Genomic DNA, 25227 nt, shown 5'->3' with positions numbered 1-25227 from the left:
CTTTGGAGAACTTGATTAAGGCAGCCATACAGATTTCGTCTCATTTTTCTAAAAAACTACATAAAGGCGACTGGGATGGGAACAATAATTTGCACTGCCTCAGTTTTAACAATAAGAAAAATGCCTGTGTTCTGCTATTTTAGTTTTCAGTTCCCTCCTAGTTGAGAACTAGCGTGCCTGTTCACAGCACGGGATGCACGGCTCTGCATGAGACTGCAGCTAATTGGGACAGATTTGCTGTATTACTCCTTTGCAAAGACTGAGCCACAAACAGCAGGTTCTCTGGCCGATACTCCACTTCCTAGCTGCTAGCACCTCAACAGCGCCAGTTGCACTGTCTCATCTCATGCCTTTCTCAGGCTCTAGTTTTTATGGCTCTGCATGTACATGCAAATACACTGCCACACCAGGTAGCCCAAAATATTTTTTTAGGGGTCTGAATTCCAGGAACTTGTCTGTAAAAGGCCAGTCCCTTCAAACTGAAGCAGTTTTGTCAGAACCACAATTTTAAAACTGTTTAAATAATTAAAATAACAAAAAATTAGTACAAAGTACTATTCCATATCAATCTCACACCCCAGCCCCAAGGTGATGTTAATGCAATATAATTTGCTAGAGCTACACTTTTTTAAAAGGCTTTATTTTCAGTAGATAAAATGCATATGCATGTTTTTAAATGATTTTTAAACACTCAAAAATGCTCAGAGAAATTAAATAAGCAGTTACATTTATAGATATAGGGATTTGGTATTGTTTGTACACATTTTAATACGATTTGGCTGGAAAAACATCAAGAAGTTGGTCCAAAAAATAAAATTAAATCCCGGCAGAAATACAGAATTTTTTCTTCAGCTTTATTTGACTTCTGAGGAAACTACGCAGACTTGTGCAATATCATCATACTCATATGTTCTCTTCAAAAATGTGTCTGTAAGTCTTAAGCCAGAGACACTCTAGAAAGGAAAAATATTTGTAAGAGTTGTTATCAGAAAGAACTACTAAGCTTATAAAACAGCTATAACAAAACTGTGCTATAGAGACTTACTTGCAATCCCTGCACCGAAGACAACAATGTAAGTGCAAGATGGAGAGATGAACTTGGGTGCAGCTTTCCAAGTTGCCTTCCTGAAACTCCACACCAGTGGATGGAGTTAGTATTGCACATTTCTAAAACCAGATCCATAGTCCTTTCACTGCTAAAGGAAATCAAAAAACAGGAATAAACCCATGGCCTTTTTTTAAGCATGCAAGGACTGCAGGCATGTAAAAGCTTGATTACTTTGTTGGTGAGGTTACTATTAAGCAATCATAAATAATTATAAGGTGGCAAGCAAGATTTTCTGTGCTGTGCAGTAATTCAGTTGCATATAACTTTGTCTGACACAAGTGTCCTGCCCTGGATTTAGCAATACTGGACAGCATAATACTGCTCATGTTTTGGATGGAGTACAAGATTTTCATAAGAATTATCTGCAGACCAGATATATGCTTTAGTCTCTGTTTTCAACTTCTATTCAGAATTACTTAATTCAACTGTCACTCTTGCAACCCTTTTATAAATGGCTACCACAGATCCCAGTGTAAACACAAATCAAGTCAAAACATGGATAAGGATGTACAAAAGACTACGGTGACAATGGTTAGCAGGCATTCCAGCAGTGGTGCAAAACTAGCAGTAAAATCAGACTGGATACAAATGGCATTGTTTATTCTGATAAAATTAACTGTAGTTAAAAAAATCCTATATACACACTCATTTTGTTACCAGATAAACTAAAATGAAATAAGATGATTAGTGATTTAAGTATGGGGTGCGATCTTAAATGATACTGCAGCCAGATCCATGGGATACCACTACAGATTTTTGGCAATCTTTTAGTTCAAATAGTATTAATAGATCATGTCGGAAGGTTTTTTTGTTTCAAGTTTTTTAAAATCATTGTAATCAAAAAGATGTGTTTCAAGTAGTTTCATGCTGCTACAACTCACAGTAAAGACCAGGTTTGAGTTGTTTCAGGAAAAAGTATTGAAAAATGAAACAAAGACAGCCACAGCCTACTCACTCAGGAAAAAGCACAAGAATCACATGACATCATTACCTGCAATTTGTTATTTTACATGTAATGTCAAAAGGTTCCTCCAAATTTACGGTGTCTGGTATTGTCTCCAGAGAAAGCCTTACATCACCATAACCAGGAGCCTGAGAAAGTACAAGAATGTATATTCTCAGATGCTGGAGAATACAGCAGAAGTTTTTACTACTCAAGTTTTCATTTACTTCCACAAATTTGGAGTAAGAGGAATTTGAAGAAAGAAGACTGACTTGTTGTGCTTTTGATCTGTACCCAAATCACAGCAGTGCTCCATCCACCACCAATGATCACCTTTTTGATAGGTTTAGTAATTCATTACACAAGGATGATCTTTATTACTAAGTTTTTCAGATAGTTCACATCACCTTAGAGTTTGAATACCCATACACAGTTCCTGAGAGCATCAGCTTTTTTAAGACTTCTCTGTCAGGCAGATAATAGATATACTATGGACACTGTAAGTATTGATTTCCTGCAGATACCCACCACTATTCCACATCCTAAGAAATAAGAGATTGTTTGTTCTCCTTGCCATTTCAGTTCTCCAAGCCTCTGGCAAAATAATTAATTGCTATCAGTTAAAAAGGCACGTGGTATGAACACTTGTCAGCTACCCAGTTCTGTCAAAAAACAAATACATTTCATATGGTCTACTAACAAATCTATGATAAATATCCTAGTTACTACCAGACAGGTCTGGTTCAAGATGGTAACCTGCAGATAAAAAGCTTTAGATTTTCAATCTCAATAAATGACAGACTGTAAGGAAAAAACAAGGGAAAATTTGTCCTGTCTGACAAGGCTTGTGACACATATTCCAATTCTGCTGATGGAACAATGCTGTAGTAAGTTACATTTGCAGCTTGATTAAAAGATATTCCCAAAGAGGTCTAGAAAACCAGTGACTAACAGGTTGGGAACAGGTTTTAGTCGTATACAGTTCATTACAGACTGAAGTCAGATGACATTTTAGAAAACGTAATAAATCAGACATTAGAGCAAGCAAAGGGATGTCAAAATGATAGATACTTCAGACCAGTTGAGCAACATAATTTTGGAACCTTTCAAGAAAGAGAAGTAATTATCTAGCACTGGAAAAATGCACACATTTTCAGCTATATTAGGTTACAGGAAGGAACCTACTGGAAAAACTATACCAGTTCCCTACACAATGTGTAGTTTGCCATAACATTAGACTTCTCTTTTGAGAGAGATATATTAAGGGAAAAAAAAAAAAAAAAGGTATTTTCTAGGATAAACTTAGCAGCAATTGTCCAAATCCAGACAGGGTGAGAGCAGATGAGAAGGCCTAAACCAGTACATACCTGTTGGCCTTAACAATGAGATATGTTCAACAGCTGAGGGTAAAGGCCTTACAGTAGCACCAAAAGGAGGAATGTAGTTTTCATCTAAAAATGAGATAATTCCTCAGAGTACAGAATCAACTAGACAACTCCTTGCTTGTGCTACTCAAGAGTAAAGTTCTTTAACTTTGGACTGGTTCTAGTCCAGTTCTGAATTGAGTATCCATGAGCAGGTGGAGCACCCTTGGCATACTATGGACATGCCTCTGTCTGGTTTAATGTCACCCAAAAAGAATGTAGTTGTGAATTCCAAGACCACTCCACAAAACAACCTGAATTATGGCATGTGAGGGTGATCCAGGATACTTGTTTCAAAAGTGCATTCCTGATCTGAACCAAAACAATGACAGGGGAGCACAGTACAGGCAAAATTCTGAGCCTGTTCAGGAAACAACGGTTATAGGGCCAGTAAATGTATAAGGAGGCAAATGATGGAAGGTGAAAGCAGCCTAGACATTAAATAATCTGATAGCACTTAAAAGATTAGAAGATAAGAGGGAGTTGCACTGAAAGTCAAAGGAGAACAAAACCCCAAAACTGTTTGCTGCTTTTCCAAAGACACGTTACTCAAAGTAGACAAAATAGCTCATGTTTCTCTATTAATCACTAGCACAAAACAATGATGGTGATGAAAACGAATCCTGGAGTGTGGAGGTGTGTTAATCACCACTATGCCTCAAGTGCAATTCTCAAAGGTTCATCTCCTGGGTTTGAGTGAGTGGTGGGGTTTTTTCATAGCAGGGGAGGGGGCTACAGGGTTGGCCTCCTCTGAGAAGCTTCTCGAAGCTCCCCCAGCTCCAAGTCAGCTCCACTTCTGCTCGAAAACTGAGCCAATCAGCTGCACCTCTGCAATAACGTATTTAAGAAGGGACGTGGTGAAGGAGGAGTTGGTCTTGTGAGGAGGAGTTGCTGCAGCTGCGTGAACACCAAGGTCAGTGGAGGAACGGAGGAAGAAAGGAGGGGGGAGGTGTGCCGGAGCAGAGACCCCCCTGTATCCTGTGGGGAGACGGCAGGGCGGCCCCCCCTGACACCCATGGAGATCTACGGTGGAGCAGACATTGATTTATGGCCTATGAGCAGCCTCATATGTCTGTTTAAGGTGGCAGCACCCAAAGGAGGTTGGTATCCTGTGAGAAGAAGCAGCCCCCACTATTGTAATTCAGTGCTGGGAGGATTGCAGCATGCGGGGGTGTCCCACACCGGAGCAGCTCGGGAAGGGCTGCAGCCGTGGGAGGGACTCAAGTAAGAGAAAGTTTGTGGAGGACTGTCTCCCGTGAGAGGAGAACCACGCTGCAGCAGGGGGAACAAGTTCCAGGATCTCCCCCCACTGAAGATGGAAGGAGTGGCAGCACTGACTGCACCCCCCATTCCCTGCCCCTGCGCCACTGGGGGAGGCGGTAGAGATATCTGGAGCAGAACTGAGCCCGGGAAGAAGGGAGGGGTGGGGGGAAGGTGTTCTCAAGATGTGGCAATGCTTCTCACTGTCCTACTCTGTTACATGTTATTGTTTGTGTCTGTAATAAACCTATGTTCTTTTTTTCTTCCCCTAATGAGCCTGCCTTTTGCCTGTGACCATAATGGGTGATCTGTCCCTCCCAGTTCCATCTCAAATCCCCAGCCTGGTTTATTTTCTCCTTCTCAGCACTGTGGGGGGCAGGGGAAGTGAGCAGCTGTGTGGTGCTCAGTTGCCCTCTGAGTTCAAACCACGACACCAATATATTTTGCTACATAGGTTATTTGATTCTGGCAATTCAAACGCACAATTCATTAAGTTATGTTGTTCAGTGATGTGAAAAAAGAAAGAGGCATGTTATGTGCCAGAAAACAAATCCTCAAGAAGGCAAAAACTGTTACCATTTACATGACCAAAAGGAACAAAAATGCTTTTGTTCAGCTACAGTCTCTTGGAATAGTGTTTTTTTCACACTTCACTGACCAAACTTATTAAATAACTTTCACAAATACATATAGAAACATGTGAATTCAGAATGAGGTCCCAAAAGTAAACAGCTTGAACTTCTCCTTCAAGTCATTATTAAACTGTTCATTGAGTTGCTTTAAAAATGGATGCTAAGTTAAATTGATGCTTAAGTTAAGCTTACCATTCTTTGGAGCTGGCTAGTTTGCAGCCTTCCTCGTTCGCCCAGATTAGTTTTCCACACAATGTCTAGTTTACCAATCACTGTTACACCTTTTATTACTCCAGCTTTTTCTGCAAATTCTTGCTTTGGTTTTAGGCAATATAAGTACTGACGTGTATCCATAGGTTGTAAGTAAGTTCTTGAGCCAAAAGTAGACTCACTAAAAAAAACAAACAACACTGGGCCTTAATTGAAAGAGTTATTTTTAAGAAGACTTAAGAACCCCACCTTTTTTCCCATCCCTCACCACCCCTTACCGTGTGTGTCTGTGCGTGTATGTATTTTGGTCATGACAAAACACAGAATATCTTTGTGTTTTTACAACAGAAAACAATTCTAGAATTTATATAGCATCAAGAACCATGAAGAAGAAGAACCCAATTCATCTAAGCCAGAAAGAACTGAGGTGGAAATCCACTTTACTACAGTATAATTTATTATTCGGCATCTTAGCACTTAGACAACAGTGCTGGTAATTTTACTTCTGCTGTTTGGTTCCCTCCCAGTAAATCTCAGTGTCATGAGCCCAAGATTCCTGTTCAGGACAAGAACCATTACAGCGGATGCAAGCACTTTGTAAGAACAATGCTCCAATATGCTGCAGGTGAACCCTTCAACGGGCCAGAAGACAGAATTTTCTCTTCAGCCCCTGCTGCAAAAGCATCCAAACATTAACTCCTCCAAAAACCCAAGCAACTGCAAAGCACAAACAGCCACAGGTAAACTCCTACCCAGAAAACACAAACTTTTCTATCCACAACAGTTTACTGAACACAGTAGACAACTCTGGCATTTAGTGTTTTACTAATTGACACTGAATGACATCTAATTTATTTCAGTGTGACAAGTTTTTATATTGTAAGATCCTAAAAGGGCATTCCACTGATTTACCTTGAATTCTGCCTTGCTAGATCTTGATTAGAACAATTGAAAACAGTTACCAGTCTAGTAGAAGGAAGCAACGACAAGTCAAATGGGTCCTGTAAGGCTAAATATGTATAGACTGATCAAGTCAGAACCAGATGTGGGTTAAATTTTATATAGGAGATACTGAAAATGTATGCTTTCATGTTACAAATTTTCTGAGGATTAAGATGGGGATTTCTCTACTAGGTAGAATTACAAAGTTTTAAGAATAGCTTCTATAAAAAGAAAACTGTAGCAGTTTTTCCAGGTGAATACATAAGACTTTGGTCTTTTTAATGAAGCAAATAAGTACAATCCTTCCATTACAGACAACTGACTAACTGTAATGCTTATATCTCATGAAACTGTAATACAAAGAAATTCAAAGTCAAATATCCTGAATCTGAACATACCTTTCCACTGCTGTGCCAACTGTGTTCAGTTCTGCAACATTATACATCATAGATGGTTCTAAAGAAACCTTCTCCATAAACATTGGAGAGGTAGTGATATTCTGAATCTGAGCTTCCAGAAACACTTCATCTGTCTGAAAAAAAAACAAAAGGGCAAGTTCATGAAAACATGACTAGTATTACTAAAAAGAGTTGACAGTGCTATTGTTAAAAAAAACCAAAACCACAAAAAGTCACGTGTTTAGTTCATGCCTGCAAATCAAATTAATTAATGCAAGAAAAAACCTTAATCCCAGTAACAATAGGAGCAAAAGTGTTAGTCAACAGGTATCTTGCCAAACAATGGATGTGGGATAATTTCACTATGTTCTAGCTATTGCTTATTTGTAATGGATCAGAACACCACTTTCCAAGAGTTTCACCAACTCAATGGCAACTGAAGTTTTAATCCAAATTATTAAAAAAGAAAAAACCAGAATAAATGGTAAGGAATTGCAGTGCACAACAACATGCCATGTCAGATTACTAGTGCATCAAGCTGTATAAAAAAATTAAAATAATTTTATTTCTTTAACTGAAATAAAATAGTTCAGGTATATGCTCTGAGATTTTATTATGAAACACTGATATACTGGCTAAAAAGCAAAAACCAGCCTCTTCTCTCGCTCAGCTGCACCATGACAATGGTTACCAATAATATACCCATCCAACTATTTAACTAGTGCTCTATCTTCAAAACATCCTGTAAGACATATTTGTTAAATGAAGCCAATGCCTGAAGATGGTATATAAGGACCAATTCTAGGACAGGAATGAAAGCTACAGACTGTTAAGCTTCAGAAGCTGAAAAAATGTGGAACTACAGGTGTGTTTCCCTCACTGCTTCTGCGGAATTGCAGATCAGTGAAGTCACTTTGCAGCTCTATAAACTCAGGATAGAATAATCATGGAAGGCTCAGTCTATTAGAGATATGAGCGCCTGGAAAAGTGAAAAACAAAATCAAAGAAGAACCAGTTAAAAAAACAACAACAACAACAAAAATGGTGTGTGTGTGTACCAAATTGCATTTACATGAGAGTTACTGATTCAGGCAGTTGGACTAGATGATTGTTGTAGGTCCCTTCCAACTGAAATATTCTGTTCTGTGAATTCAGTCAGAAGCAGCTTACGTATTTTGTTATGATAAATTAAAAAAAAAAATAAGTATTTTTATGGGGAAGGTGGAAGAAAGCTTATTGTTTCTTTTTAATCAGTTTAATAAACTACTTCATTATACAGACAGGAGTCCTGTTTGTAAATTACAAAATAAAAGTGGGACAAAGTAGTCAAAATATTTTTAGTCTCAAAAGGCCTTATGTTAGAAGAAGAAATACAGAATGGTACTGGAACTATTTTCTGTGCCTTATCAACATGTCAAACACAAACCAGATGATAGCATATATATCATAATGAATACTGTGCAAGCTCCATGAGTTCAGAACCGACCTCACACTTGCAGAAGGAGTTGGAAATAACCTCAACCCAAACATGGCTCTCAGTGATCATTACTACTACCACCTGACTGTCACTTAAATTGATACTGTTTATATCCCATAAATCCATTGCTCAAAGTGTCTATTCACCCAAATTTTAGTTGTTTTCAATGCAGCAACCATAGGCAGAAATTGTGAAAAAGCTAATTTGAAAGGGAAAAGAAAAAACAAGCAGCATAATGAAAAAGCAAGTTAGTTTTGTGTTATTCCTAAGTTGTTTTAATATGGTTTTAGAAAAAAAGCCCTTAAGTACTAAGTTATTTTAATACAAGGCACACCTTAAAGTGAAATCTGACTGCAGAAGTATTATACTAACTCATCAACTGTTACATGCAGTTAAAAGTTGGAAAGTGCAGTTCCAGCTAGCGAAAGGAAGAACATCCAGTTGCTGCTCTCTCCTCAAACCCACTGTCTCCACCAACCAGACGTGAAAAGTTCTGTCACAGCTTACACAAGCAGTGCTGTAGTAAAACCTACATTTCTATGGGTCAAAAGCAGGAAATTTTTAAAAATTATTAACTCCCATTTTCAAATAATTAATCTAGTCAAATTTTGTTGAGGTACTTTATAGGAGGACCCCCGCAAGAAAGAGTCTATAATAATCAACTTTTAGTTTCAACAATGGTTATTAAAGAAAGAGCTAACCTGTTAGATGATTAGCTTCACATTTAAAGATGAGAAAACATCAGTTCATGATATGCAGAACAAACATTGCTTTTCCATTATGTTTGTAAAAGAATGTCACAACAAGCACAGAGACAGATAGGCAATTAAAAAAGCATACATATTTATAAAAAAATAAATAAAAATTACCACAGAACTGAGGTCACTCTAATGGGAAAATAAAAAAAGAACACATTAGAGAAATTAGGGTTAAATGTTAAAGAAAAAGGAGTCTAACTTTCAAACAAAATGCATTTCTGCATTTTTTTTGCACCATCTAAACAAGATAGCATTAGTAAGACAGAAATGTAAATAAAAATGGATGCAAACAAAGATGACAACTACATTTCTACTAAGTTATAGCTAGTATGGTTACATGGATTACTAGCTTTGCTTAAAGAACCAATCCAAAGTAGAGCCTAAGGCACACAAGTCACAGATAAGATATGGTAGAACAAACTAGCCCCAAAAAAAAGAGTTAGTTTTAGAGCAAGTTTAAAGTTTGTCCTGAATTTAAATCCATGCAATGGGTTGTATATAAAATGGAAAAACAGTCTTGTCATTTTACAGGTAGTTTGAAGTATCCACATACATAAGGTCTCAAAAAAAAAGTAATGTGGTAAGGTGTTCTAGTAAAGCTACAGTACTGCAGCTTATAACAAAATTTGGCATAACAATTGGGAAAAACTCTTTTTTGAATATCCATCATTCCAAAACCCCAACTTTAATTGCAAACTTTGTTTTCGTAAGTGTCTGCATATTTGTCTCCCTATGCATGTTTGCAGGAACAGAACCTTTTACAGAGCCTTTTCCAAGGCACACGAAAATCAGTGAGAGACTTTCTATAGAGGGTAACTCAGTCTCAGGATTGCAGGAGGTTAGGGCGATAGGGCATGCGTTCTATGCATGAATTTCAGTGATCAACTTGATTTGGATGCTACTGAAATATGAGCAACAAGCAAGAAAATTAAGGTTCAGCGTCATTTCTTGTCATAGAAAAAAATGAAATTATTGATTATAATTTCTAATAGAAAATAATCTTTAGTGACAGACTTTATGAATCGACAGTATCACATCTGTAGTATTAATGGTAACAGTTTAAGTGGTTAGTCAACCCTTCAAGATCTTTAGGTAACTAATAACTAACACATACCGATTTTTTTTTTCTTCCCTGCTCCCAAGGATAACAGTCTTTCTTAATATTCAGGATGAAGGTCTTGGTGCTTTGATAACAATGTGTATCATATACAACATCTAACCAAAGACTTATTTCTAGGATTTATTTTTTTTTTTTCACTTCTGTAATCATAACACATAGAAGTACTTTATATACTTTCAGAAATTAAATATGAATGGTACTATATCAGTTTGCTAGGCAAATGAAAATTGTTCAGTTAGTAACATCCAAAATTTTTTTTTTTTTTTCCAATCATATGGATACTATGGTAATGGGAGTTGCATAAATGCCTGAACAGGAAGAAGAAAAGTCATCAAAGCAGCCTTTTAAAACATCTATGGGGAGGGAATAAAACAAAAAAAAAACCACAAATACCAGCTCAGACACTAAAGCTTCTCACATATCTTTATCATGAGGCACTGGTGGCTCATTGAAGAATGGAGTTTAAGCCCCTTACCAAGGTCAGTCCGTAAAACAACTTTGTAAGAAAAGAATACTTTTGACCTATGTCAAAGTCTGCCCAGAATTTACCTTTAAGAGGTTTTTATTTCCATTTGTTATGAAGTGTTTCAACACACAACAAAATTTACACATGAAGTATAGAAACAGCAACATTTAATTTAAGATACTTATCCCTCTTTTGCCTACCATGTAGTTTCTATCTGAACACCACAATCCATGCACAAAAGGAGGTTTCTTTTGTTTCTAGAGGAATTACCTATTTTTTTAGGATTATTTTTGTTCTTAAATCACAGCAGGAGACATTTATGGACATTTCCATTTATGGATAACACCAGTTCTATAAAGCACTCAACCACTGATATGTGCTTATGTTCCGACACTACTCAGGTATCTCACACCTGGTCAATCTAAGGATTGAAGTCTATGGCCTAGATACATATACCACGATATATTTAGGAAAATGTTTGTCTCTCTTCCTCTGTAATATGATATTTAAATCACTTATGACCTGTGCCTTGATTTATATTCCCTATAAATAAATTACATGCTATATATTAAATATCACATAATTTACATGCAATTTATTCACAGCAGAGAGAAAATCGTTATGGAAAGTTTCCCACACAACTCTGAACAAGACAGATCTTTGCATCTGGAATCCTCATTTTTAGAGCAGAAATTCTTACATGTTATTTCTCCTGCTTTCTCTATTGATACTGTCAGTAAGTGAAAGAAATAAACCTTTCACATCTCTATAGCCATAATCTCGCATGATGAAACTGAGGTGTGATTCTGCTTTTCTACATGCAAATTCATAATATATACATCTGCTTAGTTAAGAATAAACAAGAGAGCAAAATATTTTCTACCTAGCTTAAAGCAAATTATTTTTCTAATTTCCAAAATTTCACATATTCTCTTCTCCTCTAACTGACACTTGGGGTTTTTTTCTCCCACCTACTATTCACTGCAATATAAAACACCTACAGCTTTACTCTTTTAATACTATATCAAGCAAACTGTTTAAGAATACTAATGCTAGTCATTTCAGGGGTTATGGGAAAAGTTTAATACTCATAATAGAAGCTCTTGAAGTACTTTGCAAGTATCAGTACGCTCACAAAATTAAGCTACTTGCTCACTATCACAAAGCAGGTAAGTGATAATGATGGAAACAAATGTCCTAATTTCCTATGTAATGAGATATTGTGGAATTTTATACCTTACAACAGACCTATATAATACAGATATCCACAGGGAATGTCTACAAATAAAAAGAATACTGTATGTAATTTGTAAGAGTTTCCACTATCCATGCCACCTACAGTTAAAATTCTTCCCATAAATAGGCAAAGACAGATTCCTAAGTATGTCCAAATAAATGTACAAGGCATATATAAGGTCATTTATTTTGAAGCACTGTGTATAACTGTCACAAACCTAAAAATTAAATTATTGAACAAAGAGGTCATATTTAAATTGGGGAAATTTAAATTTAGATTTCCTCAATCTGGTAAATATTTATCTGCTTTGTGAACAATTAATCTCCCTTTCAATAAGTACTCTATTGGCCTAAATACAGAAGCAATAACTGAAAGTATTTGAGTTCATGGGAAAGTGGAAAATATGCAAAACTGTCAGTCAATTGCATTAAGGTCCTAACATGTGCCTTAGTTACCATCTCCTTCCCCCTTTGTGAAAAAGATATCTATTTTTAAACAAAATTATATAAACTCACCACTGAGTTCCCTCCCTTTAGAACTGATCATTGTTCTCACAAACATGTTTACTTAAGAAGCTCTTTGAATTTAATCTAACCACCTAAAGTGAAGTAATAAACCCAGCACACCAGAACAAACCCAAACACACACAGCTCTCACTTACCTCAGCATTGTAGAATTTGGTTTTCACATCTAGTGGTTTAAGAACCTGAATGAAATGGAAAAAAGACGGATTGACAACTGGTTTCTCAGACAACTTCAGCATAAAATGTTTATAAGTGCTAGGATCTTTACTGAAGTGTTACTTTTCTTTTTGATCTTACAGAACAGGTGCGTAACGGAATATATGATACAATCAACTCAGCTAAAACCTCACAATCCAGAGTACATACCTGCTGCTTCTTACTTGCACACTTGACTACTTTGCTACTAAGCAGTCTTCTCAGACTGAAAACAAATACTTCCCCCCCTAATCACTGGCCTCTTATGAAACCAGACAAATCCAGTGCACTAAGTAGATCTATGTCTTCAAAATAACATTACATCCATCTTGTATCCTGAAGTGGTCTGCACTTGCTTCCAAGAGTGATCAAGAACCATGTAATATGTACAAGTCCTTCAGTGTTCTGCAGCAAACAAAAGTTGCTGAGGGCTTCTCTAAAAATAAATGAAATAGAGAACTATTCATGTGATTAGTTTAAACAACAAACCCTTATCAGGCTTCACTTCCTTCTTGAAAATGCAACTGTTACAAGAAATAAAAAAGCCAATAAATCATTTTAATTACATGAGATTAAATCAGCAAGAGAAAACAATTTGATGATATAAGGTGATAATAAAGTGTTGGTTATTACGTCCTTGAATTTGGTGCATAAAGCCACTACAGTTAACACAGTCAAATATGAAATGGATATAAACTGATGTAACTGAAAGAAATAATCTTCTATCATACTTGTAAAGAAACAAATATCAGTTATCTGGCTGAAGACATTTACTTCCCTTTACACTGGGAAACTTTTCATTTGTTTACATATAAGTGTACTGCATCCTGAGAGACTCCTGAAGTTCCAAGTTATCAATTAATTTTTTGGCCCTGAAGAATTCAAGATTAAAAAAAGTCTTCACAGAGATTTTTGCATTATAACAGGAATAATGTTCAAATCTTTCAAGTAATCATAACTATCTCTCTCTAGTCAGAAAAAGAAAAGTAAAAATTTTAATTTAGGTGTTTGTTGGTTGAGTGTTTTTTTCTGCCAAATATTTTGCCTCAGTGAGCTTCTTATTAATTTCCCTAAATGCTGGTGTTTTTTCTCTCTTTCTGATAAACAAAATCTTTCCATTCATTTCAGTAAATTTCAAGTGGCATTCCAAAAAATATAAAACAATTATTGCGAGGTTCACACCCACACTCCCCCCAAAAAACAACCAACCATCAAACCCTAGAAAGAATAATTCCTTCTCCAAATAAATACTACGGTGTTAGTTACCCACAGAAAGCTTTTGATCAAAAAGGCACTATTGATCAGTATTAAACTATATATAACAGTTGAACAAGATACTGTTTAAAACCAACTGTAACACAAGTTCAACTTAAAAGATCCCAGAAAACATAACTGAGGAAGTTGAGAATGTGTGAAAGAGAAATGCTTTTTTTGTTATAAAATAGCTGGTGGCACCTTGATCACTAGCAGCCATCAACTCTCACTGTAAAGACATTGCTCCATTTTCTGTCACATTTCTTTTTGTTTGTTCTCAGATTTTCTAGCTGGTGTCCCCATGTCAAATTTAAAAACCAACAACCAAACTTGCTTAGTGAAGTGTTTTTCTCATATGAATCAGAAAGTATTTATAGAATGGTGTTAATGTGTATATATACTTTTGAGAAGCACTTATGCTTCCTTCTTTGAAGGAAGAGCTTCAAATTTGAGAGATAGCTGGCCTTAACTATTTTGACATTAAAGCTGCCTATGCTGGATTCAGTTAAAAAGCACAGAAATTACAACATGCATGTAGACCCCTGAAAAATGTGCACAAATAAATTTACATATCAAATCTAAAGGAGACAAACTGACATCTTCAAAAAGGCTCTGGCAAGACCAAGGGTAGGGAAGGGAGAGAAGATGAGAACTGAAAGCCTGCAGAAGCATACATTAGTGATCAAAGAAATCTGAGAGGGGGACAGGGACAGAATACTGAACTCCTGAGGGACAAACAATAGAGAAATTGAAACAGTTTCACAAGGATAGCAAGACAAAACACACAAAGATGAAAATCAGCTTCATTAAAGATGAAGAAACGCTGCAGTTTCTGGATTCAGAGGAGAGCAACATGAAAACTGATATGAAATTATTTTTTGTAGGATTGTCTGGAAACAACTCTGACTAATCAACATCTGCCATTACAACGCCTACAGGAATTAACAGCACTCGGGTTTTCTTTGTCTGTAGTGCATGGAAGGTTAGCCTTCTAAAGACTGAAAAGCTTTTTTTCTGAAGTATCTAGATATAATAGTAGAAAAGAGCAAATGGAAATCACCTGAGACTTGCAAAAGATAGAGGTCTCAATTATATAGTGCCCCTGTATTGCCAGACACTCTGAGAGAGTATCTAAAAATGTATTCAGTAAAGCATGTCACCTCATCTTCCATTCTACAGGAAAGAACCCACAGTTATCCAAGTCTCAGCGTATTTCTCTAAAAAATAAACATCCATTAAGTATATAGCTAAAATAGACTCTTTCCTGCCAGAACCAGTCCACCGATAACAGTAATTTCCTGCTTTCCTCAGTTAGTCTAATCTCAGGTCTTGAAATCTGTGTGGTTGAACAAAAAGTTTCAACTCTATCAATTACTTCTGTGGATATTAGTCAGACATAAAGCATTAGGCTTCTTTGCTTCGTTTCCTTTAAAAAACAAACCACTAAGTTCCAACTTAAAAAAGGTTACACATGTTAAAAGAAAAATCAGAATTTTACAATCTAAAAGCAAGGGTTAGATGTGACAAATTCAGAATGAACAACACTTGTTCTATTTAATAATAATCATAAAACTGGATGCCATCAAAAGGGTTTTTCCAAAGAGTAGATTTTTCTTTCTCAATAAATGAATAAAAATTATAGAACATAATATTCGTTACTGCTGAAATGTTTAACTGCATGGTAATTAGAAACCATCAGTTCATGTGAAGTTTGAAGAGACATTTTTTAGTGGTTCACTTTTAAAAGTCAAACAGATTTTTAGTATGTAAATGTGCTTTTGAAGTATCAAGTATTTTAAAATGTTTTTTCCAGATTCACTTATTAAAAGCAGAGAATAGTTCATGTAATACCTGAAATTTGAAGAACTTTCTGAAGTACATCTTCTCTCCTGTCTGTGTAGTGTAACTTACTGCGCAAACTAAGCTGAAAGAAAATATTTTTTAAAAAATAATTTTTAATTACTTTAAATTTTGTGCCTATATCAAAGCAGCAACAGAATAGCATGCATGTGCTGCAGTGTCACTTAAGCTCATTTAATCACAGAAAAATTCAAAACCTTACATGTGTGTTCCGATCTCCTTTACTTCATGATGGATCACATCATCAATGCAACAGTCAGGTTTAAGTTCTGCTACTGCAGCACTAGAAGCTGAAAGGTTCAGGCGCTGAGAACTTGTCTGAAGATCAGCCTGGGGACAGAAAAACAAAGTGTTGGTTATAACTGCAGCTCCTTAAAGCAATTCAAAGAAAAATACCTTCTGTTATGAAGTACTAGGTTTCACTGAGCATTTTGTACCCTACATGCTTTTATGCATATTATATAACTAAGGTATGTTGAAATGATGAGATATTTGTCAAAGCTAAAGACAAGTTCTAAAATACATGTAAACGGCCCAATCCTTTAACATGCAGCCTATAAAATCTTTGTTTACTTTTTACATTGAGTACCACAATGACTTCTGGAATTTCTATTCTCAATGTATTATTTGTTCAGCAGAAAATGCAAAAAAAAACATGCACTAGAAAAGAACTCATTTGAAATATAAGCAAGATACAAGTCAATGTATGCTTTACAGAGACTTGCTTTGATGACCTCATTGGAAGTGAAAGTAAGTGAATACAATTGCAATTTTTTAGCTGTGGAATTTTTGTTACATCAATTCTCCAGAGAAGCTTTATAACATACCCATTTTTTTTTAATACAAATCTAGTTCTTAATTTTAACCTTTACAGATTTTTGTCATTGATTCTATTTTTATGTCTTATTGCTTCTAATTTCCAGGTATATTCTCTGAACTGGAAAAAGGACAGATACTTCCTGAAGTCTACATATTAGCAATAAACATACAAGATATTGTCAGAAAACGTACTCAAGATATTTAATTTTTTTATAAATCCAGTAAGTAGGTTTATCTTCACATACCTTCACCAGTATGTCCTTGACAACTTGATTACTATCATTGTGTACACTAATATAACTGGAAAATGTTTCTCCCAGAAATATATTCCTGTGTTTAAAAAGAAACAAAAGTATGACTAACAACAGTTATTTTTAAAAAATACAGAACATGTCACTGAAGTCCCACACATTTGCCAGATCAAATCCTAAAAGTACGTTGGCATTTTCACACCCATACCTCTAAATGTCATTCTTCTAAGACAACTTCAAAAGGGAACAAACAAATCAACATTTTTTTCTAGATAAAAATGTGAGAAGAAGATGGCTTACAGTAGCCACAAAAATCACTGTTGTAAACTCAGTATAAGATGTGGTTTATAGTAGTGCAATACATTAGAAATTCACCTACAGCTGCAAATTTTTTTCAGCTTGCAATCCTTACTACATTCAGAGCCAGGCTACAGACAAGCAACGTCAGGCAGCACACATTTATATATTATGTCACATTATAAATCAAGCCACAGATTGTTTTTAAAATGATCAAAAATCTCATTGAGTAACAATAATGTTCAAAAAGAAAGAAAAGTAATAAATAAACACATTATAGTTAAATGAATCCTAAACCTAGCATGTTACAGTTAAATAATTAATTCTTACCCAAAATTTTGAGGCAAAGTCAGCATTTCTCCTAGCATCAAAGTTTCTGCTCCCTTTACAGTAGAAGGATCATCTTTCATGAGCTGGTTAAATAGATTACCTGTAGAAATATCAAATTACTAGTCTCTAAATATTTGGTAAGTCTAAAGCTTTGTCTACATTTAAGTTATGACACTTAATCACTTATTTAGATGCCCAATGAACCATTCAGGATGCATACTGAATGGCGCAATCACAAAGGCATTGATCAAATTAAAATTAAACTTTAAGGGAAATTCTGCCCAAGTACATTACATAACAGAACTAATCATCCCCACTTACTTTCTTCCCCTACTTGCTTTGTATCTCCACACAATCCTCTTTTCTTGAATCTTTCCTTTGCCTCTTATACTTGACTTCTAGACTGCAACTATTACTGAGTGACAGCCAGGGATTTCCAATTTATGACTGTACACCAAGCATAACACAACTCAAAAGCAGTGATTCCTGCAAAATAATTTTCCATAGACCTTTCATATGTTGGTTCTAATTACCAGAGCATTTTCTCCAGATAAAGATAGTAATGCCAAATTTTCTACAAATACGCATTTCTCTCTCACAACTGCCTTCCATCTTGTGTGTTAATTGCTCAGACTTTGAGGTCACATGTTTGCAATATCATCACCAAGCTTTCAAAGCCGTAGGTCAAGAGTTGTAGAGTGCACCTTAGTATTTTCCTATAGCCATTACCAGACATAAAATACATTGCTGTTTCCAATTATTGTCTGTGTGAGGTTATAAGACTCCTCGGATGTCTAAGTCTCAGGTGCTCACATTGCTTAAACCTGGTAATAAATACATAATAATCAGTAGAAAAGACATACCGGGCAAATCTCTTTCTTCACAAGTCACTGGAATATTAGTGAATAAAGTAGGTTTGGTTAGCCTCATCACTGCAAAAATCAGAAAATAAACCACAGGTCAATGAAACAATTATTTTTAAATTTTATTTTATTAAAAGCATAATTTGTTTGCTCCCCTTCCACCAAAAAAAAAAAAAACACAATGACCAAATCTCAGCCTCAAAAAGGGTAAAACCTTTTTGGACTACCTGGTCTTTTCCAATAGAAAAAATTCCCTGCTACTCTGATATCCAAAAGCACTAGTGATGCTGTTGTTCCCTCCTGCTTTATTACCCTGGTGCACTAATATCTACTGCTTTCAATCTTGTGTGCTAAAGTTCTTATACCTGTTACAGTGTGAAGTGCCTTGTGGATTTCAGGAGAAGCACACCAATTTAATTTTTTTGTGGACTCTTCTAGGCTAAGTGGTCCTGGGAAATCACATGGGTGATGATGGGGGAACAGAACAGGACATGATGACTAGCACAGACCGTTTTAGTCAAACTCCAGGCTATAAAGAATTGCATTTACACCCTAATCTCCAAAACACAGGCAAGATAGAGTTGCAAGTCTAAAAGCTGACTTTATTTATAGAACCACTTTTTCTTTTAGCCACAAACTTTACACTCAAACCAGCAAAACCATCACAAAAACATCAGGAACATACTTACAAAAAACCTATTTTATCAATACTGACAAAATCAAAATCATTGAGACCTCACTATTAAAAACCCTCTACTTCAAGAAAGTGGTATTTTCAAAGTCTATTTTAACTCCGAATACTCAAAATTACATTATTTCTATTTGTATTACAGATTTAAGCATCTTAAAATAATTCCTTCCTATTCATATAAACTAACGGTCCTAATCTCGTATCTAGCTTCTCATGAAAGCATTCGTATGAAACAAAGTTGAACACTTTTAAGCTCAGGTGTTGATCTGAATATGCAAATGTCACTGATTTGTTTTTCTCTGAAACTTAAACATAAAACCAAAAGCCCAAAAATTCTGAAAAGTAAAACTAAAAAAAAAAAAAAAAAAAAGGATTCCACTTGACTGCAACAAGTTAAACAACATCCTTGCACTGACACATGTATTGTGCTTTTATCTTTATTGTAGTTTTGTACATCTTCTATGTCTAATCAGGATTTACTACTTCCAGTTGTGTAAAATATTTAATTATTTCAATACACATTTAGGTGTAGTGGGTTGTATTGGTTCATAAGGAGTTATACTACTATACAGCAGACCTATGGAAGTTAGCACCAACACAAACAAATCTCATTTCTCACAAAAAAAAAGGTAATACATTCTCTTCGCTATGGTGAAAAGTTGAAAAATATGACCTCTGAAGGCTTAGAACCACAAGGCAAATAAAAAGTCCCAAAATATACAGAACAGAGTAAGTGGAGAACCAGATTCAACACTGAAAATGCATATGAACTAAGCATTTCTGGAACAGTTCAAAATAAGAGTCTGGATTTCAGCTTGTACATCGGTGCTACCCAAGACTGTAATAATTCTGTAGAGAAACCAAATATGATGTTCACTTTTTATTACATGAAAGTTATCCAGCTGAGGTGCTCACAGCTAGTAATGAAGGTACCATTATTCTCACACAAGCCAAACCAAGGCAGCAGAAAGCTCACAGCTACCACTGAACAGTGACACTGATCTCTGTTTAGTAAGATGTTTGTTTAGGTCTTTTGTTGATATATTAAATAAATATAGTGGGACTGTACTATTGGCGGTTACTTGATTTTATTCAAATCTACAGTAAACCCATGTCAACTAGTACTTGCTGACTGTTTCTAAAGGACAAGTTACAGATCATGTTTAGGACCATAAATAAACAGATAAGAGAATGAAGTCAAAACACAAACAGCTTAAGGTATGTAGATTATCATATTTAATAGGACTACTAAATTAATAGCAGAAAAAAATGTATCTTTGCAGACAACCTCTCATATGTTTTTTCTAAGATCCTAGACATAACCTACAACATTAAATAAAACTCAAACCATGTTGCATTCTACTGCACTATAACTTTTAAAATGCTGATGCACAAAGAAATGTTGTTACTATTTGTGTTAAGCTCAGAAAAATAATTTAAGTGAAATAACTTGGCTATATAACCTTTAAAACTAGACCCTCAGTTACTCTAGACAACATTTTATATCAGTTTTGCTAAGTGGTAATATTAAATGTCAGAAACACCCTAAATGTCAATACAGAGCCCCCTTAACATTAAAAGTTTAGAAATTCATGTCAATGATCCAAACTGAGCAATATACTTGATTTTAAACTACAAAAAGGTATGTAATGCCTGTAATAAAATATCATTATTCCAACACAAGGATGTCATCAAAAGAAAAAATGTAAGTGAAAGTCCAAGGGGATTTTATTTGGTTTTTACAGAGAGGGGTCTCCCTTATGCTTATGTGCACTTTTATTTGATAAGTGTTAACGATCATCTAACAATCTACAAATACCATTCACTTATTTTCCCCCTTTTCCAAATGCCACAGACCTTGACCTCCAGCTACAGCAAAATAATCTGGAGTTAGTAGGGGTGCTCAAGAGAAATACACACTCTTGCAGCCGTATCAATCCCAGTTCAACTGCTCTGCTGACCCTTCAAACATTGAATTGAACAGGAACAGCATGACCTTGAAACACTTCATTTTTTCACCTGACAAAAAGTCATGCTGAACTCAGCCTTTTAGCACTATAAAACGCATTCAAATCCTCAGAGACCTTTACCTTCCATAATGACAATAGGGGTTTACAGATAGACATCTAATTTCTTAATTCCCTGATGTGTAGCTGGAAGTCAGTGCTTTCTTGTTCCCAAATATAATTAGAAATAATATCTAAAGTTGTTAATTATTTTTCAGCTTCCACTGAAACTTTCACTAGTATTTCTGGGAAAATACAGATAATGTTACTAAAATTGCATATATATGCAAGAGAAAGTAAATCTGTAATTCATGCCAGGGCTGTGACTTCATTCAAAAACCTCCACATACTACCTTCAGGAAATAATCAAATCTTGAAAGTCTCAATGACAAAAATAATCACAGATCCTTATATCCAATATAACAACTCACTTAAAACTATTTTTCCTTCTTCTAATTTCAAAGAAGCACAGTGAGGATGTAGCTTGCTTGATCAAAAGCATAAATGTTATTATCTGATGCACCTTGACATAATAGTCTGGAATTCTTAGTTTGATTTTTTTCATTTAGACCACAAAGGTAGAGAAAAGCTACAAAATGCAGTACTAAGCTAAACAGACAGTTACTAATCTTAATAGGAACCATTCATATGTCTCCTGGCAAAACGAAGTTAAATAAATATATTATTACAGTTAAAAAACTGTAGCAAAGTAGTACTATGCAGATTTCTGCTCATTAATTCTCCAGCTGTTCTGAAGTTTGTATATTCTATATTGCTTAAAAAGTACTTCAGATAGCAATTTTATTATGAAACTCTATCTTACAATTACAAACTAAATATAATTCCAAATTTATGTACAAGCAAATTCATTTTATCAGTAAGACTTAGCTTTTCTCTAAGAATATTTCTAACATATTCACAGTACAGTATATCACAGAAAATCCATATCTGTCCCACAGATCTTTGGATAGTAGCATTGCAAGATGGCAATTCATTCTGCTTGATGAGTCTATTCAATTTTATCCAGATGTCCTCCAAATTCTGATTATTACAAATAGACTGTTCAATTGTCCACTTTGCTCTATAAAATGCATGCAGTTTTAGTCTTTCCAAATTACTCTGCAGTTCTTGAGATAAAGGAAGAATCTTTTCTTTAAGCTTAGGGCTAGGGAGAGAGACACTCCAAGACCTTTTCAATTTTTGTTTTCCATTAGGTGCTGGTTCTCCTTGATTCTCCAAGTTAATTGGTCTGTGAACAGTTTCTGCTTGCATTAAAGTCTGCCCATGTTTTATGTTAGACTGAAACTCAAGGAGATTTTTTGTGCAGTCATAATCAGGAGATTCTGTAACATATTCTGAAGGTGTAAAAAGCTGTTTCAGTTCTTCTGCTTCCTCACAAGAAATAACAGGTGGCCACTTTTTTGGTTTGAGGGGAAGTCTGCATAAATCATTTGGAAACCAGGGTGTAAATCTTGGTAACGGGCGAATAGGAAGCTCCTTCACCGCTGCTTCTGCAAACTTCTGCAGTTTTATTAGATCTCTCTGATGTGGTCGATAATGCAAGACCACTTCCATGCTTGTACAGTAGCAATCCAGTTATTCTTAGGAAAAAGAACAGTGTCTTGATTAGGACTCTCAAATCTAGACTGAAACATCTTATTTACAAGAATTTCCTTCCCTTGTGCTGCAAAGATCACTGGAAAACAGGACCTAAAGCGGAAGTATTATAAAAAAAATAAGATACTACCATATTAAGGAAAACACTGCTACGATATTTTACAAAAAAAAGTAACATTTAGTAAAAACAAGAGAGACAAATATATCAGAACTTTCTACTTTATCCAGGCTGAACATTAGCAACTGTGTTCCATTATTACCAGTGTAACTTCAGTATGCTGAACATTATCCATATGCACATAGTTCGTTCAACACTGTCCCTCCCAAGAGTATTTTTTACTGTCACCATCTCATACTTGCCATCCATCTGTCATTATTCTTGCTATATTGTTGTGATGAATATTAAAAGACATACAGTTACTACTGCCAATTTTCTCAAATTTACCAGACAATTCTGTTTCTTACAAAAGTGTTTTCTTCCTACACTTCAATATTTTAAGCTAGGGCATATAAAGCAACTAGAAAACACATGTGTTACAAAATGCCTTTCTGAAATAGTACTGACCTATAATGCAGTTTTCAAAGTCACAGGTTAAAAGGGAAGCTCTATAGGCAAATTAAAGTTGTCTGCTTCCATTTCATATCAGGACTACACATCTAGTTTCAGTCTCAGAGCTTCTGAGCAATACATGCAGCCATCATTTTAGTCCTTAAATTAAGGACCTATTAATTCTTAATTTATTAGATTCTTAGAATAACTAAAGACTCATTAAGTACTTAAAGACTTGATACTTTCATACATTGTTGCTTTCTTTCATACAAAGATTACATTAAATAGTGGGGAACTACAAATGAAACTATGAAACATTACTAAAACAGCACTCTCTTGCTCTCGTTTTTAACCCCTAACAAGTTTGCAATCATTTCAGGTTCCCTGTCAGAGATCAGCAATACACAATGATACTAAAACCAGTAAAATCCAGGACTGCTTAATCATAACACTGTCAAGATTTTGTCTGAAATAGTCACAATGCAAATAAACCCTGATACTTTTCTTACTTCTTTTGCAAAATCTGTAGCCTGAACACTGCACCAAACTCAATAAAAGCCCAAGGATTTTATTGGTTTCTTATGAAAGCAAAATGATCCATCATAAAGCTTTTTGCTTCTAATTAATTAATGTGTAATGTCAGCTGATTATGTTGCCTGTTCTCAGTTTTTTTTACCTTTGTGTGTGCACATATATGAAAATGGGCTTATAAATCTTTGAATCTTTAACAGATTTTACTGTGACATGCAGGCACCATTTAAAACTCTCTCCAGCAGTGTTCTAAAACTAGTAAATGGGCAGAAGATGGGCTTTGAAATCATGTACACACCTGCACTACTTTATCCATTTCGACAGCCTCACCGATTTAGAATGTTCCCATGATTGCGATTTTGACCAACTATTTATTACTCCTACTTAACTAGCTGCATTTATTTTATAAACAAGCAGAGTTAGGGAAAAATAAAGTAAATATTATGCCTCTTGGCTGAAATATGGTGAAAGCAGATTCAGGCTTTTCAGTGTTTCAATTGCTGGCTTACTGGTACCCAACTGCCAGCAGAGATGATCTAATTCTTTACTGCGCTCTCTTGATTTCTCTACTAATTCCGCAAAGTATGCAAGCGACATACACTTATTTATTTTCACTATTCACTATTTCTGAATCACGGGCGTAAACGTGGCAGCTGTGCATTAAGCACGAGGCCAAAGGGGCAAAAAACATCAGACGGGGGGGGGGGGGGGGGGGGGCAGAGGGGGGAACAAACAAGACAGCAGGGAACTGGAATTTTTTTTTAAATATATTCCTGTAAGTGCCAAAAGTCTCGCACAAAATACAAATACACCGAACAGCCTCAATGGCCCCGTCCAGTAAGGGGCACGCCCGTGCGCTGGGCCTTCTGTCCCTCACAACCGCTCGACCCCACCAACCTCCTTCACCCCCGGCACCTCCCGCCAGCCGCCCCGCCGCCAGCCGCTCCTGACGGGCCGCCCCCTGCTCGACCTTCGTCCGAACCGGCGGGAAGAAACGGCCTCCCCTCCGGAACGGACGCAGTGTTCGACGGCCAGTTCGCAGCCCGGCCGCTGCGCCCCGCCTCGCCCCTCAGGCCCAGCTCCGGGGCTGGGAGAGGGCCGAGGGCAGGCCCAGCCCCAGGGCAGGCGCGGGGGGCGAGGGCAGGGCCGGCGGGTACCGGCGGGCCGCGCTGTCGGTACCTTTCAGAGCCAGCAAATGCTCCTGCTTGGGCTGGTTAACGTCCATGGCGCCAGCCTTCACCCCTACGGAAAGGCAGACGGACCAAAAAGCTACCGATGGCGGAAAGCGCTCGGCCGGGAGGAGACAGAGCCCGAGCGCTGCACACACGGCCGGACACGGAAGCTGCTCTCCCAACACGCAGTGCGGCACAGCAGCCGGCGCGCGAAACTACACATCCCAGAACGCCCCGCGGCCCGCTCCCCCGCCGGCGGGCGGGCGCTACCTCCGTGGCATTCTGGGGGATG

At 36.4% G+C, this 25227-nt stretch overlaps 2 protein-coding genes across 6 annotated transcripts; both read right to left on the bottom strand.

Moving 5' to 3' along the window:
- Positions 1-833: 833 nt before the first annotated feature.
- On the bottom strand, positions 834-25049 carry TRAPPC13 (trafficking protein particle complex subunit 13). 4 transcript variants are annotated; one of them, XM_033009017.2, is made up of 13 exons: positions 24943-25049; positions 18369-18437; positions 17506-17605; positions 16873-16957; positions 16011-16138; positions 15800-15872; positions 12637-12681; positions 9264-9281; positions 6918-7051; positions 5560-5758; positions 2100-2200; positions 1046-1196; positions 834-953 (listed from the first exon to the last, which is right to left on the bottom strand). In XM_033009017.2, the coding sequence occupies exons 1-13, from the start codon at positions 24986-24988 to the stop codon at positions 855-857; spliced, it is 1248 nt and encodes a 415-aa protein (XP_032864908.1). In that variant the 5' UTR covers positions 24989-25049; the 3' UTR covers positions 834-854. The 4 variants fall into 4 exon arrangements, with proteins under 4 accessions (XP_032864908.1, XP_032864909.1, XP_032864910.1 ...); XM_033009018.2 differs by having other exon boundaries at positions 1046-1193; XM_033009019.1 differs by lacking the exon at positions 9264-9281.
- On the bottom strand, positions 18950-25055 carry SHLD3 (shieldin complex subunit 3). 2 transcript variants are annotated; one of them, XM_042804819.1, is made up of 2 exons: positions 24943-25055; positions 18950-22775 (listed from the first exon to the last, which is right to left on the bottom strand). In XM_042804819.1, the coding sequence occupies exon 2, from the start codon at positions 22638-22640 to the stop codon at positions 21891-21893; it is 750 nt and encodes a 249-aa protein (XP_042660753.1). In that variant the 5' UTR covers positions 22641-22775; positions 24943-25055; the 3' UTR covers positions 18950-21890. The 2 variants fall into 2 exon arrangements, with proteins under 2 accessions (XP_042660753.1, XP_032864913.1); XM_033009022.2 differs by having other exon boundaries at positions 18950-22666; positions 24943-25021.
- Positions 25056-25227: the final 172 nt, after the last annotated feature.

Source organism: Tyto alba, unplaced genomic scaffold (assembly GCF_018691265.1).
Source record: "Tyto alba isolate M040663 unplaced genomic scaffold, T.alba_DEE_v4.0 Super-Scaffold_42, whole genome shotgun sequence".
Lineage (NCBI taxonomy): Eukaryota > Metazoa > Chordata > Aves > Strigiformes > Tytonidae > Tyto > Tyto alba.
Note: the sequence above shows the minus strand (reverse complement) of the source record. Positions and strands in the feature narration are given on the sequence as shown.

Bases quoted from the DNA above. Each gene is read 5' to 3' on its own strand.
- SHLD3 (XM_042804819.1), bottom strand. From the start codon at position 22,640: ATGGAAGTGGTCTTGCATTATCGACCACATCAGAGAGATCTAATAAAA.
- TRAPPC13 (XM_033009017.2), bottom strand. From the start codon at position 24,988: ATGGACGTTAACCAGCCCAAGCAGGAGCATTTGCTGGCTCTGAAAG. The intron at 18,438-24,942 runs GTACCGACAGCG...TGATTTTTGCAG, and splicing joins GCATTTGCTGGCTCTGAAAG to TGATGAGGCTAACCAAACCT. The intron at 12,682-15,799 runs GTATTACATGAA...CATTTCATTCAG, and splicing joins GAAAGTTCTTCAAATTTCAG to GTTCTTAAACCACTAGATGT.